Source organism: Anoplophora glabripennis, unplaced genomic scaffold (genome assembly GCF_000390285.2).
Source record: "Anoplophora glabripennis isolate ALB-LARVAE unplaced genomic scaffold, Agla_2.0 scaffold57, whole genome shotgun sequence".
Lineage (NCBI taxonomy): Eukaryota > Metazoa > Arthropoda > Insecta > Coleoptera > Cerambycidae > Anoplophora > Anoplophora glabripennis.
Window position 1 is genome coordinate 1,565,242 of NW_019416296.1, and position 16,144 is coordinate 1,581,385.

A 16,144-nucleotide genomic window follows, 5' to 3' on the forward strand; every position below is an offset into this window, starting at 1 on the left:
TGCTGTCTTGCTTCGCCATAAATTAAAATGATATACGTCAACTTCGAGTTATACACGTAAGCCATTTTTGACACATGGAAAAGTAATGTAATACCTACTAAAATTGAATTTCAGTATTTGGAATCGCCTGGAGCCACGTGGAGAGAGAGAGAGACCACAGTAGCCCAGCTAAGTGTTTTACTACAATTTCAATAATTTTTTTCTCGGAAACTATAAGGATTAGAAAAAAAAAATTTTACGACCTTGACTCCATTTTTTATGACGCATCTATTCTCAAATTTTTCCGGATGTTATGAATCACCCTGTATAATAAAAGGTATTATGGTATGAAGAGGCAGAATTTTGCATCAGATTAATTATGAATATACCAGAAATGTCGAAATAAACTGATTCCTAAATATTTTTACATATTTGATTAGAGTTGTATTCTTCACATGATTACAGTTATATAAGGTTTCGTCGATCCATATCCATATCCAGTCGATATGGATATGGCACAATCATCCTAGCCATATTTCCCTTATTATTAGAGATACGAAGGTATACATTTAATGCAGGGTCTTTTATTTAAAAAATCAAGAATCCATTATTTTGACACCTTTGCAATGTTTATTTGCTCGACCTGATATTAAATTCTACCGCGTTAGAAAGGTTTATTCTTTAACAACTTTTTTATTTAACTTTTCTTTCTATCAATAAAAATTAGCAGTACTTGTAGTATATATATTATTAAAATACAAAAAAATATATTTCTAGACAGTTTTTACTAAGGCAAAATGTTAGCAATACTTAATTTACTAATAAATCAACTGAAAATATAACTTAGTGTTTATAAAGTTCTCATAACTCAATTTTTTTTGATTTTGGAATCAATTTTTATAGATTAATTCGCAATTTATCCAAAACACTTTGATTATAATCGATATCACAGAAAAAGCTATTATAATATATTTACATATTTGGTTATTTGGAGAAAAAAGTCATAATAAAAAGTACTACGCTGCTGGACAACTGTAATGTGTATATTAAAATGTACTTGTTTCTTACGGCTAACTATCCAAAAAGATTTTTTTTTATATACACATCACCAAACGGAGGAGTTACATCATACTATTTGATTTGACAAATGCTTCAGTACTTATTACCGTTTATTATTGTTTACGTTAATATTCCAAGTGTTCAAAATGACCTTAATGTATGGCATTGCAGAATTAAAGGATATTATTTTAATTTATAGCGAAGCAATACAAAATGCTGTAGCAGCTTCTCGCTGGAATGTACAGCGTACGGACAGACAGACGTGTGCCAAATGCTGCTACAACGATGATTCAAGCGCAGCGTTTGTGGCCGAATCGCGGAAAATATGCAGACCACAGGGGTCCATTGTATATCCCATTTTTTTTTTGTTGCAAATTCCCCTGTAGATGTATACATATAACCATAAAGTAGTTTAGAGATCTGATCGGAAATGTGTGGCTATACACATAAATCGTCTTAATAACAGGCAAATAGTCATTGATATTCAGGAAAAATCAAATCCACAAACTGGTTTTGACATATAGTTAGTAGGAGTCTAAATCTAATATGATGTTTTAATCCAAGTTGTTTGCATACCTTCAGTTCAGCGTTTGCTATGCACGGAATTCATCGGAATGGTTTGGTCTCTGGAATCGATACCGGATGTAAATGGAATTGTCTTTAGCTATTTTAAGATGAGGTAGTCAGCAGCATTCTTGAAGTACATCAGATCAAACGTTCAATAATGAATGCTTTCATCTATAAAGATCTTTATTTTGTAGAGAACAAGATGTACTATGGACAGGGTTTGATGATGTAGCATAGTTATAGATTGTTTACTTTTCGCAGTCACTAATAATTGTAGGTGATGATTGTCATAGAAGTGAGGTTTGTCGATACTCCTGTGATTTAGGTACATAAATATATACAAGGTATAAACAATTGATCGTAAATATTCAATTTTTTAGAGCTGTATTTGATAACGCTGTTTAATAACACTTGAAAAAGAGGAATGGGTTTTCAAAATTTTTTGTTTTGGGAAGGGAATATTAACAAGCTTGGCAAGAGTATAAATGTTTCCTTACTACTATCGTAGTATTTAACTACCTGGTAATTCCTTCATTGCAACCGGGCGTACCAACATAAAACATCATTTAAATTAAGGAAATGGTTATTCCGAAGTACGTAATGATTAAGTATGGGTAATTATAAAATTTATTAACCATCTACTTATGCAAAATAACTTAATTAACCATAACTGATTTATATCAGTATCGTTCAAGCAATGAAGATTATGTTTGACATGAAAAAAATATATTTGGTGAAATACGACAGTATATAAAATTTGCTACTATATGATTACGTTTATATTACTGCTAATAGTAAGAAGAAACAGTAGAATTTATGAGGCAAGTGAAAGAAATGAACTGCAGAGTTCATAAGTATAGCAAAATCAACCAATTGCACCTGTGTTTACTATTCAAATTTTCACGCGTTTATCCACCTATAGACAATTTTAATTTTGTGTTACTCCAAGTTAATCCTTATATTCAATATTTTGAAGTAAGTATAAAAAATTATATTATAATTTTGACTCGCATAGCATTATCATTTATGATTTAGTAGTAGTTTAATTTTCATTATTTTAGTTTTGTATAAATTTACCACATATTGAAAAAATTTTGATGAAATGTAATAATAATTTATTGTTATTTGCCGAAAAGTAGTAACGCAATAATAGGAGCTACTGCAGATTATACAGCGTGGCAAAAAAGTTCTGCATAAAATTCATATTTTCGTTAAACAATTTTTTTTTTCAAAAAACGGTGAGACCCGTCGATTTTTATTTCATCCAGGGCACCTTGTTATGTGAAAAAAATAATCCGATAATCCACTTTCGGCAGCGATGACATAATTTTTTTTTAAATGACCGCATATTTTTTTCGTTCGAAATTGATGACAGTGATAATTATCTAAACAACGGTGTGAAAATTTCGATGTCTTACATAACAATTTTTTTTAGAAAAATGCACCTTAAGTTCTTATAAGTGATAATTGTCTACTTACACTATTAATGGCTCCGAAAAGGACAAAGTTGACAAAATTACATTTCAAACGAGTAAAATTACACTAATGTTTGTGTAAGTCTAGCGAAATTGTTCGAATTGCCCACCCTGTACCATTTGGCATTGTCCTAAGCGTGTGTAAACGCCGTCTACACTTCGTTCAAGCATTCCCGGGTCGATTTGATTTATTTCAAAACGAATACGGTTTTTAAGTTCTTCCAAATCACCTGGTCTGTTTGTGTACACACGCGATTTCAAATAGCCCCACAAAAAAAAGTCTAGAGGTGTTAAATCAGGCGAACGCGGAGGCCACTCGATTGTTCCGCGTCGCCCGATCCACCGGCCAGTAAACGTGTTATTCAAGTACTCCCGTACTTGCACTCCATAATGGGGCGGTGCACCATCCTGCTGAAACCAAATTCTTTCCTCAGGAATATCAGGATCCTCGTTGTTCGGGAATAACTCTGCTAAGCTTGGGACCAAATCGAACCGCAGGAAATCCAAATAGCGAGCAGCAGTTAAATTTTCCTCGAAAAAATACGGGCCTAAAATACGACGCCCTATTATTCCCGCCCAAACGTTCACCTTTCGGGGGTGCTGATGATCTACTTCTTGCACCCAGTGCGGGTTTTCCTGAGACCAATACCGGCAGTTATGTCGATGCACCGATCCATTAAGATAAAAAGTAGCCTCGTCAGAAAAAATTATGTTCTTGAGGAAGTCGGGGTCTCCGTTACATCGATGCATTAAATCTTCACAAAAGTGGAGACGGCGGTCTGGGTCGTCCTCAGTCAATGCATGTATCAAGTGACCCTTATAGGGGTGAAATTTCTCTTTTTTGAGAAAGTTCACCACAGTTACATGTGAAATATCATTGTTCAATGCAATCGACCTTGTACTAGAATGAGGGTTGTCCTGGAGCTCCACCAGGATATTCAATCTAGTTTCATCATCTACTCTAGGACGACCCGCACGAGGAGCATCTTTCACACTACCAGTTTCCTCAAACCTTGCCAGTACCCTACTAACCGTAGATTGCGTAATTGGTGGTCTGTCAGGGTACGTTGCATTAAATAATTGGCAAGCTTCTTGATGGGTTCGTAACTTATCGCCGAAACCAATCATCCTCAAAATATCAATTCTTTCGCGTTCACTAAGTTTTGCCATTTCGAATTAAACGATTTCACCAAAGAATGTTAAATCGGTACTGATTTTTAGTCTTCAATATTTCAGGTAATCTACTCCTTTCAAGTAAACATTTCTTTGGATCTTTTTTTTTTAGGAATTTATCGGCAAACTCGAAGACAAAAAGTCGACCTTAATTTGCTACATACTATTTGGATTTTGTGCGGTTGAACTTGGTTCTAAATTTTGCAGTTTAATCAGGATCCTGACAATATCTGATGAATAATTCCGCAAATATTACATAACACCAGTTGCAACTTAAGTTATCTGAAATGCTTTCTGCCGAATAAATTTTTTTCTAAGGCATTTGATCCGTAAACAGCAAATTATTGCATTCAAGAACTTAAGGTGCATTTTTCTAAAAAAAATTGTTATGTAAGACATCGAAATTTTCACACCGTTGTTTAGATAATTATCACTGTCATCAATTTCGAACGAAAAAAATATGCGTTGTCATTTAAAAAAAAATTATGTCATCGCTGCCGTAAGTGGATTATCGAAAAAAAAATTTTTCCACATAACAAGGTGCCCTGGATCAAATAAAAATCGACGGGTCTCACCGTTTTTCGAAAAAAAAATTGTTTAACGAAAATATGAATTTTATGCAGAACTTTTTTACCACGCTGTATATGTCTATGTCGTCGAGGGCTTTGATTTTTGGGGTTAATCTTTTCCAAATTCAAGGCAGTTCAAATCTTTCTTCTTGATTGAAATTATTTCGATTTTTCTGGATTTCTATCGCTTCCCTCTAGTCTAGGTCAAAATGTTTTCTCCTTGAAATAAAAATTGAAAAATTAAAGTGAATATAAAATTGTTCATTTTCTGATAATAAAGTGGAGGGTCCATGCCATTTTTAGGGGGTGATTTCTAGGTCCACAAAAAGAATTTTCATGAAGAAAAAAAATTGCGAAATAAAAAAATTAATTATGGATTGTTGACACTGGGATCTCGAAGAGGGTTGCATGTATATTTGCAATTTTTTTTTTTCATAATCAACTGATATATTACAAATAACCGTTTTTTAAATTTTTCTCACACATTCATATTCCATAAATAAAATTTTATCAAATTAAAATTTAAATAGGTACCTACGTAAAGAAAATGTAACATTCACCTATTAATACAATGCTTTGTATAACAGCATATAGAATTTAAAAAATTCAATATGACTTCCTAGAGTTGGAAGGTAATGCAAAACTTTATAATTATTATTTTTATAGTTGTTGCGTGTTTTTAAGTTGATTAAATTATTTTTCAGAGTCAAACTCGTTTTGCACGGAAGACACTTGCGTTGGTATGAGCAGTGGCACAGCAACGGCTTTTTCGGAAACGGATTTGTGCACTTGTCGCTGCCACCCACACCTGCCAGCCTTCAGGGAGGATCTGCGAATATGTGTGGATGATATTCATGGTAAGTCAACCAACACTTTCTTTATCGTTAAGAAATATGCAAACTATTCCGTTTAACAATCTCTCAAAATATATTCATATGTTAGAAAATACTTATAAGTTAAAATATGTTGGACACCTCTGTTTGGCGAAAATTATTCGTTTGTGTTTAAAAGAGAAGTAGCATGACATTTTTTACAGAATCGCCTTTAATTTTCAAGATATAAATGGAGCAACCTTTGAATAAATTCTATAATTAATGAAAAAGATTTTCCTCAAATATACAAGCATATACAAGATCGAATGAAAAGACTACTATAAAAAGTAGTTCTCCAAGATCCTACTTTGGGATCCCTGTTATTTAGTTTGCATAAGTTATTTTCTTCTTCTTTTAACAATTAATACGTAGATGATACTCAAATTTACTATTCTTTTCTTAAAAACTATTACAAGGTGGTAAAACATACACTAAATGAAGATTTAAATACCTCAAAGTAACTTAATCCGTTGTTGTATCCTGTGAAATCAGCAACGCTAATACATATTTGACAACAGACCCAATATAATAATCAGTAGCAGTATCAGAGACCGCCAAAAATGTGAGTGTTGTTTTAGATAGCATTACTAGATACGGTTGACAGGTTTCTAAATATATTCAAAGACCATATACAGCTTTGAAATGAATTTAACCATCGAAGAAAACCATGTGTCAATAATACTTGCACTTGCTGAATATGGTACGGATAAAACTGATATTAAAAAATCTTTCAAGTTGGTTTGTGATTTAATTAAATGAAGCACCAATTTCTCGAGTGTTTGTTTCCGGATAATCATTATGTCGGCATTTTCCAGTTCAGGTACTGAGACTATTATCGGTTTGCAAATATTAATACTATAAAATTTTAGTCTCTTGGAGACGCTGGTGGATGCTTGGGAAAGATTTGGTACAAGGTAACACTCATTAAGGATATCTATGCTTAGAAATTTGCCATTTCTGAAACTACATAACGTCCGTTTCTAGATATCGGACTAGAACTATGAAAGTAAGAAATTATAAAACTATAAACATACTTTGAATTTAACAAATATTTAAAATGAAGAAGTTTTACAAAAATGCTGAATGGAGAGGGACAACGGAATTCGTATACTAATCTACTCGCGTTTAACAACAAACCATAATATTTTTCATAAATTCACAAAAATCAGTCAGTTTATAGTATTTAATACATATCCGAGAAAATGGCGAAGGCGCCTGTTTTAATGAATTATTAAGTTTAGAAATTGGAACCCCATTTCCTCTAACAATGTCTATGTAGATGTCGCTATACACAATACATTCGTAAAAAAATTGTATTTTATTCATAACGTTCGGGAATCACAAGGACGAACCAATCGCTCTGCATGTGTAAAAGCATTACGGTCTTGCTAGGCGCAGAACCGTTATCAATGCGATGAAACGTGTGGGGTATTGAATGTCAAATCATTGAGGTCGTGACCGGACCATTTTTAATTTCCTTGATTTTTTGGTATTATTTAGTACCCATTTAGAGTAGCTTTCATGAATTTTTTTCAAATTTTTATTTCAACCCCCTAAAAAGTTATGAGCAATATATTTTGGATAAAATATTTTCAAATTCCTGTAACTTGGCAAAACATAAAGATATAAACTTTTTTTCATTTTGTTCGTTTTGAGATGTAGTTTTATTTTTAAACCAAAAAAGTGGTTTTTGTATAAGAGTAGCATGTATTTTTCTTCAAAAAATTCTCAAAAAATCGTCTTTCAATATGCAAATATATGAGACAGGTTCTAGGGTGGGATCTTCTTTTATTCTATTTTTTTTCTCGAAATTACTTTTTTTGCATTTTCTCTTTTTACAGATAATGTACGCTTTTAAACCAAATTTTATTAGGTATAGATATATATATGCTACATAGAAATTATGGCAGGTCGAAAAATTTTCCTTGAATCGCCTTTCGAATGCCACATTGCCTCATAAAAGCAATATCAATAAATAAAGTGTGAGCTGCATCGGATTAAAAAATTCCTAGGTACAATATATCATCACTACGGGACAAATCACTTGATACCATTTTTTTGCGGTAAATATTTATAGTGCATTAACAAGAATTTATCAGCAAATGCAATTCAGCAGGTGGTCGATTTATAGGCCGTCGGATAAGATGACCACTGGCATGAAATGACGGCACGGTCGACTAATGGAAATCTTATATAATAAATACCGAAGGTATTGCGGAAATGACCATATGCCGTATCTTGCTTTATGAGCGTCTAGTTCGCCGCCATAGTTAGCTTGATGGCATCATTTTCTTCATTTCTAAAACTGATTCCTTTCCACAGCAGCAAGTTATGCGTTTATAGTGCCACGGGAAATTTTTCTTGGAAAAGATTCACTTTAATCTTTAATCTTTAAAAATTATCGGTTATGTACCTATTATGTACGAGGCCTGATCAAAGAATAACCGAATTTTATTTTTTTAAACTTTATTATTATTAGAGTTCGGGGTTTTCGTCGGCTAACCATAAGCGTGTTCGTCGTAAACAAATAAATAAACAGGTAGGTATAAATAAAAATAAATAGATTTGTGTACTTTATCTGCGAAAGATCTTTTTTACCCCTTGACGCGTTCGATATTATTAGAATATTAAAACACGTATACACGAAGCAAACGCAAAGCCAAAAACTGCCGTCAGTGCCGTAACTAGAAGAAATTTTACTAGAGGTAAGGTTTTAATTTTGTGCCCCTATTTAATTGTTAAAAATAAGCAAAAACTCAAAAACAAACATTTTATTTTTAAAAATGTAATAAAAACTAAAATAAAACATGATACATTGTTTCACTTAATATACAGGGTGTTTCATAATGATGTGCAAATATTTTACGGAGGTGTTCAAAAAGTAATTTTAGGGGAGGTACTTCCAATACATTTGCTCGATTTGAGCTCCCTCTGAGAAAATATTCAAATCTCAAAATGGCCGAAAAAAGTAGCTTTCATTTTTTTTTATTAAATTTTTAATTCATATTTGCTTAGCTTTTCCTATTAATAAAAAAAGAATTTTTGCAAAATCATGTCAAAAATGACGATCGTTTCTGGTAACTGTTATATTAATTATGTGTACCTAATCGGCAAGGAAAAATAATTTATTTTTTTGCTCGTAAACCATTAAGTATACGGAAAAATGGGAAGAGTAAAAAAAGTTTCTAAATGAAATGTAGTATTTATTAAAAACTATTTTTCTTGTTGGAACTGGCTAACGTAGAAAAAAGTTGTGAGAGAAATAAAACCAAGGGGTGATAATTTCTTTCATTCAAAGACATAAACCAGAAAAATAAGAGTACCAAAAAATACCATTCAACTAGTTGTTAACGTGTACCAAAATTCAAATTTCTAAGTTTAACCGTTTTCTTGAAAAAAATAAAAGCTAATGTTTTCGGATATTTTGACATTTGAATATTTTCTCAGGGGGGTGGGGTCAAATCAAAAAAAATATTTGGGAAGTACCCCCTCCCCCCTTAAATTACTTTCTAAACATCTTCTTCAAATATTCGCACATCATTATAAAACATGTTCTAATATATAAACAAACACACTCAAAGACAACTGTAGAAACAAAAAAATAATAAATACATAAGTACCTAATTATTTGTAAAAAAAATTAAAAGTAAATCTACTAATAAGACAGAAAACATAATAAGTTAATATACAGGGGAAAAATTGTTGAACTTACAGGGGATTCTTACAAATATCTACAACTTTGTAAAAAAAATCAGAAAGGACAGTTCGAAAATGATAAAAAATGAACGGATACAAATATTGAAAGAATTTCTTCCCCAAAGAAAAAATAAATAAAATTTTATAACATCTATTTTACGTCAACAAATTCAACTGCATTTGCCTCTATTGTTATTATTAATTAATACAATTAATTTATGGTTTTAGTTAATAATTATAGCAACTGTTCAAAATTTTGTCCACCGGCGTGTATACACATTTGGGCCCATCTTGCTTCACCTTAAATTAAAACGATATCCATCAATTCCCGAGTTGCTATACACGTAAACCATTGTTGTACTTAAAGAACTAATGTAAACACTAACGCATTTCAGTATTCGGAATCGTCGGGGGCTTCGTGGAGAACGTATTGCGTACAGTCTACAACGCGAATGACGCTAGAGACTACAATAGTCCAGCGATGTTGAAGGTTCAAAATACTACAACTTCAATAATTTAAATTTTTCTGTTCAACTCCTTTCCATGCGCCCTTAGCAGTTTGCGCCCATTGGCGTGTGCCTACTCTGCCTATACCTTGTTACGGCACTGACTGCCGTTATTACCGGTCTCGTACAATGCGCTGTAGCGAAATGCCGACGCGACGGCTATGATCATCCGACCGAGTCCCGAACTCTAATCATTAGTTTTATACATTATTGATTCTTGTTTCCTTCAAAGTATTCCCTTCCCATATCACTCACTTTTGCCAGTGGTGCTCCCAATTCGCGAAGCAGTCCTTCAGTTGAAATGATCTTTAATTATAAGTTTAGTTATTTTCTGAACAGATCTAGTACGTAGTCCGACTGATCAGACCCGCTAACTCTCAATCACGGGGGTCCCGACACACCGCGCCGGGGGGTGATTGCTTTGAATAAAAAATATGGATAATAATTAATATTTAGCTATAACTATTTTTTAATTTGAACGATTTTTTTCAAATGTACACTTCACTATGGGTAATAAATTGTATCTAGGAATCGTGAAATTTCTAGAGGTCTAAAGGGTTTTATTGCTCTTATAGGTTAAAAATTTGATATTTTTTTTAATTGCAGTTTTTTAAAAAAATACATTGTTAATAACTTACAACTAAAGACAGGTAATTAGAAAATTTTACAAAAAGGCCGTCTAATTTTGAGTAAATTTCATTAATTGTTTTCGAGAAAAATTACATAGGTATTTTGCAGGATTAGAACGTAAAAGAAAATTATCACCCATATTATTTATATAATTTGTGGAAATTGAAAATATTAATTAACATATTGGAATATGAACAGAAAACATGGTTCTAAAATATTTTCTCAAAACATTAAATGCTTTTTTTTCCGAATACGGCTAATGTTACCGTTGAAACATGGGGATCTCATCGAAAGATTTAAGTCTTAAAAGTTTGTAAATGCAAGTTGTCACCTTTGGGAACGGAATCGAGGAAATCGTTTACTTGAAGAAAAAATGTGTCAAAATATTAAAAAAAAAATGTTGACGTTAACTCCGTTAATACTGAGTTTTTAGAAAAGAGTAATAGTATCGTCTTTCATGAGAAGAAACTCCCCCTAATTTTGTTGATCATAGCTTTCGGACGCTTTGTAATAATAATTATAAGAATACGTATAGTAGGCTCATATTCGGTACAAAGTAATAAGTCATTACCTGTCAAGGGATCCAGTGCAGTACGGTTTTAAGGGGTTTAGAAATTGTATTATGAAGGGATGAAGGGATCATTTGACGTCTGGCACCATGTTCCTACAAAAATCCCTTTATTCTTATAAACTATTTATTTTAAATTTCCAATAAATCCAATATGTTTTTTAAATTCCACATATGTACTACATTTTACCTCTACAAGCGCCATTGTTGTTTACTTGTTTTTTGGAGGCGTCTCTAATTTACGACCAAGCTCGTCAGGTTATTATTTGACGTATAACCGACCACTTCGTACACTCGATGCACCTGAGCGACTACAGCTACTACCAGAACACAGTGCGTATGAAGCGGTATTTCAGATTTTACATTCAATTTCATTTTAAATTTGAAATGGTTCATCTTACACTTCTTATAAATTATACGATTTTCCTTTGTAATCCAGTAAGCAAAAGTTTTTTCCAGGGAAAAATGTAGAAGTATTTTCTCACCGGTTCTATGTGTTTTTTGGGGTGCTGAATCCGAATCTGAGGTTTGCCACCCCGCCAGGCTTCGGTTTCACAAGGAACATTGCAAAAAACCTCAAATTTTCGGCACTTATTTCAGTTTTTTAACTATAACTCGAATACTAAACGCTTTTTGATTATAACTATGATACACCAAATTAAAGTAGACAAAATTTCCTACAAATACGTATAATGACTTTAAAGTCTGGTCAATCCATAACGCCGTTAGATCGTGTTGAAAAAATGGCAAGATACTGCAATAATATAGGATCGGAGTATCCATCTGTAGAAAATATGAGGCATGTTTTAATAGTTTTCTAAACGCATTCTGCGAGGTGTGATTAGGTTTATAGTACCGTACGCGATTTTCTGTATGTTCAACAGGCGTTCAAAATTCAGGAAACGCAAGATAAAAATATTTTTTTCCTTATTTTTGAATGTATTGTGTGTAGTTGTGTTATACCCCAAAGAAAACTTATAAAACTGGTGCAGTGAAGTGATATTGTTTCTAACTTGCTTAGATTTTGTAAAATGCTGGACAAAAATTTGCGCATATAAACTCCCCCCTTAACACCAATAGAGAAAGGTAGAATATCAGATCATCACCATGAATGTAAGACGTCAATTGAGAGATAAAGAAACAGCTGAATGAAGATAATTATCGATGTTAGTAAGATACGTGTAGGTTTGTAGTGTGTTGTTAGAACAGCTGAGCAAATGGCTTACTAAAAGGCTTGAGTGTGACCACCTGTTATGGCGATGGTAGCCTTTTCCATATTTTTACAGAGAAACGTGGACAATTGGTGGGTCGTCGAGGTGACGAATAAATCTTCACTACCTATATCTCCTGTAACGGGATCCGGTATCTATTATTTTCAATAGGTCGGAACGGCAATAACAATAAAGTGTTTAGCAAAGGAACACCGATGAAAGTTCACGGATTCTTTTAAAATATTTGTTAATTCGGTAATAAATTGTTACACAGAAACGTATATAAGTACGGTACGGAACTCATAGCAAGGAATGTCTGTTTATTCAGACATTTTGGAAGTGGGTTTATGGTTAAAAAATATCAAATAATTGTGAAATGTTTAAATATTTATATAATCTATTTTAAAGTATAGCTCTCTTAAAATAGGGTGTTTTTGTAAATGCGGGGTCTTAGGACAGCCATTGTCCAGCGTGTCAAAAGTTTTAAATTTTTAATTTCTAAACCGCTTGAGATAATTTAACCAAATTCGGTGTGCATATTTAGTTTACAGAAGATATGAAACAAAAAATTACTAGCTTTAGAAACTTACCAGTGGCGGAGGTGTGGGTATCATCGATCATTATTTGCCAAAAAAAAATATATCACCCTGTATAATATTACAAATAAAATAGGCCATCATATGCGCCATTGTATAACCTTCACTTTTTGTCTTAATGTGAATCATAAATTCTGTACGCCAGGATAAAAGTGTACTGAGTCCAAATTAGTAGTTCTTGGGAGAAAACAACTGAAAATTTTTTGTGTAATTTTAATTAATTTCCAATATGATTTTTATTACTACAGAACTAATTATTTTTCTACCACAAGTATTCCCTATCAACTTATAAATAGTAAATACGTGTTAAAAACTAAACTCATTGTTTTTGAAGTTAGGAATTTTTTTTGGACTTAATATCATTTTATTATAATATTAGGTAAAGTAAAAGGGCTCAATACTAAAGTTATACACGTTGAATGATACAGAAATATAAAATTAAGTCCATCACTGAGGTAAAAAGTACAATTTAGTGAAGGCTAAGAGCAAGTTTTCTGATTTAATAATTATAATAAAAACTCCTATCGGTTTTCGGCTTTTGGGCACAATTGATAGTAATTATATGTATGATGAATTTAAATTGATGAAAGATAAACGATTGCTAAATAGGTTATATTAAAGAAATAATGTTAAAAAATAGGCATTTATTTTTTTTAATAAGTATAACACGTTTATTTTAAACCACCGAAAACAAAACATTTCTTTAATAGTGCATTAATCGCTGACTTTTCGTGCGAAACTACCAGTACAGTGGACTTAATATTGTCTGTTTAATCCTACTTAGATAAAATTACGGACTTAATATTAAAATTTTCAGCATGCGCCAGTTAAAAAGTGTTCCACTAATTTAGGTTTGTTTTATCCCGACAGATGATGTGACTTAATACTGTTATAAGTATTCTATTTCCTTTGGTATCATAGGTGACACTTAAAATGGTTTTGCATATTAAAGTGGACTTAATACTTAGCGCACATTGCTGCAAAAGTCCTATTTACGAAAACAGTGGACACTTTTATCCTGGCGTACAGGATTAGTTTGGTCCTTTCTGAAGCATCAACAGTAATACCCGTAGCACATACAAAGGGTTCAAGCCTTATTGCCGCAAGACTATCCTGCTCGCCTACAATTTTGTCACTGCATTTTGCAAAAAAATTGAACAAAATATTGACTTTATCGCTAGTATATTGTTTACCGACGAAGCTAATTTTTCCAGAGATGTTATAATGAACTTCCACAACACGTTTGGTTTTATGCTATAATGAAATCTGAATTTCATCAGCAGTTTTCTTTGAACGTATGAGTGGGTATTATTCGAAATTTCCTTGTTGGGCCTTATTTTTTACCAAGAACTTTAACCAGTGCCTTCTACAGACATTTGCTTGAAAACGTTTTACCTAAACTACTTGACGATGTTCTCTATACGCTAAGAGCAAGAATGTGGTTTAAGTACGATGGAGCTCCCCACATTTTAGTTTTTTAGTTCGACTACTCGTGAATTTGTAAATGAAGTATTAGGTAATAACATGATTGGACGAGGCACTCAAGAACCAGGTCAAGCTTGGTCACCCAGATCACCCGATATGAACCCTATTGATTTTTTTGTTTGGGGACATCTCAAGACAATAATTTCAAATTGATTCTAAGGGGCACTATCGTCAACAAATTATAGCTGGTTGTGATGTGATATGAGCTACTCCTGGAATTTTGCACGTGTTCGAGCTGCAATTTCAAGATCTGAAGCATGTATTTTGGCTGAAGGTGGCCATTTCCAATATTTGTTATAATACATCATATTGTTAATTAATCATGTTGTTATTATTTTAAGTATCTAATATAATGAGTATCATAAAAATGCACTTGATCAAATAAATCAATATTGTTGTTAATCGGTTTGGAATACAAAAAAGTGTAAAGAAACAAAAAGTGAAGAAAATACAACGGCGCATATGATGACCTATTTTACTTGTAATATTATACAGGGTGATACATATATTTTTTGGTAAATATTGATCTGATACCTACACCTCCGTCACTGGTAAGTTGCTAAAGCTGGTAATTTATAGTTTCATACCTACTGTCATACTAAATATGCACACCGGTTAGATTATCTTAACCGGTTTAGAAATTGAAAATTAAAAACTATTTTTTTTTAATTTTTGATACGCTGTAGCTGGACAATGGCTGTCGTAAGATCCCACATTTATATAACAAAAAACCCTTAATTTTGACCACAGAATACGTCCCTGGATTTTTTATTTCTACTTAAAATTAGATGGATGGATTTTACTTATGTATTATAATAATATAAAATTGCAATATCAGCATTTACACATGGCAGCAGATAATCTATTTTTTAATTAAAAATATTTGATATCAACTGTTAACCGATATATGTTAATCTCTTTGATAAATTATAACTTTATCCGGGTTGCTTTCCCGTACGTTTTTTTTTTTTTTTTTGGTATGTATATTTAAATATCAACATGTATTTGTCATAATATACAGATAAAAGCCGAAGATTTATTGATTATTACTATTTTATAATAATTAATTCAATTATAGACATTATAGCTGTGATTTAGAGCAGTGCATTGAGATATCACTATTATCATAATCGTTAAGCTTTCTATAGTTGTAATAACTAACAGTTTAGCAAGTTGAGGTGTTTAAAAATACTTCTAATACTATACAAAATGATATACAAGGATGTATCTTTATAGATACAGGGTTCACATAATTCTGTTTACTTTGATGTGGCCAAAAGAGTCTAATAGTAGTCCTATTCACTGTTCGTAGTTGGCAACACACAGTGATTTACGTCGTTCAGTGGCGGGTTACGTGCAGTGGCAATAGGGTCACATATTCATTTTAATCACAAAAATACAACGCAAAAAGCGGAATGTTGGCAATAATTAATTTGAGGGGTTTATTAATTTGCTAAAGGAATGGATTAATTAAAAGTAAATATTATTATTATTAACCTCAAAATTAACCATAAGAATCGATTTTTAACAATTATTTATCTGTCTTTTTTTTATGCGAACTTCAAAGTAAAAGCAACAATTTTTAAATAAATTTACGTTTACTTTCTTCATTTAGAAATGCGAATAAAAAATCGATTTGGAAACTCTTCCTGGAATTGCAAAAAAGATGAATGGATCCATTTTCATGTCGTTGACCACTCCGAAAGTAGGCCACTACAATAAATTTATCGTCTTCTAATGAAAAGACTATTTCCTAAC

General features: G+C 32.2%; 1 protein-coding gene across 1 annotated transcript in view; it reads left to right on the forward strand.

Annotated features, from left to right (window-relative positions):
• Positions 1 to 16,144, forward strand: part of LOC108917509 — a 107,963-nt gene that overhangs the window by 12,007 nt on the left and 79,812 nt on the right. The window contains exon 2 of the mRNA XM_023453967.1: positions 5,527 to 5,679. Coding sequence (XP_023309735.1) covers positions 5,527 to 5,679 — 153 coding nt within the window. The remainder of the gene's footprint in view (positions 1 to 5,526; positions 5,680 to 16,144) is intronic.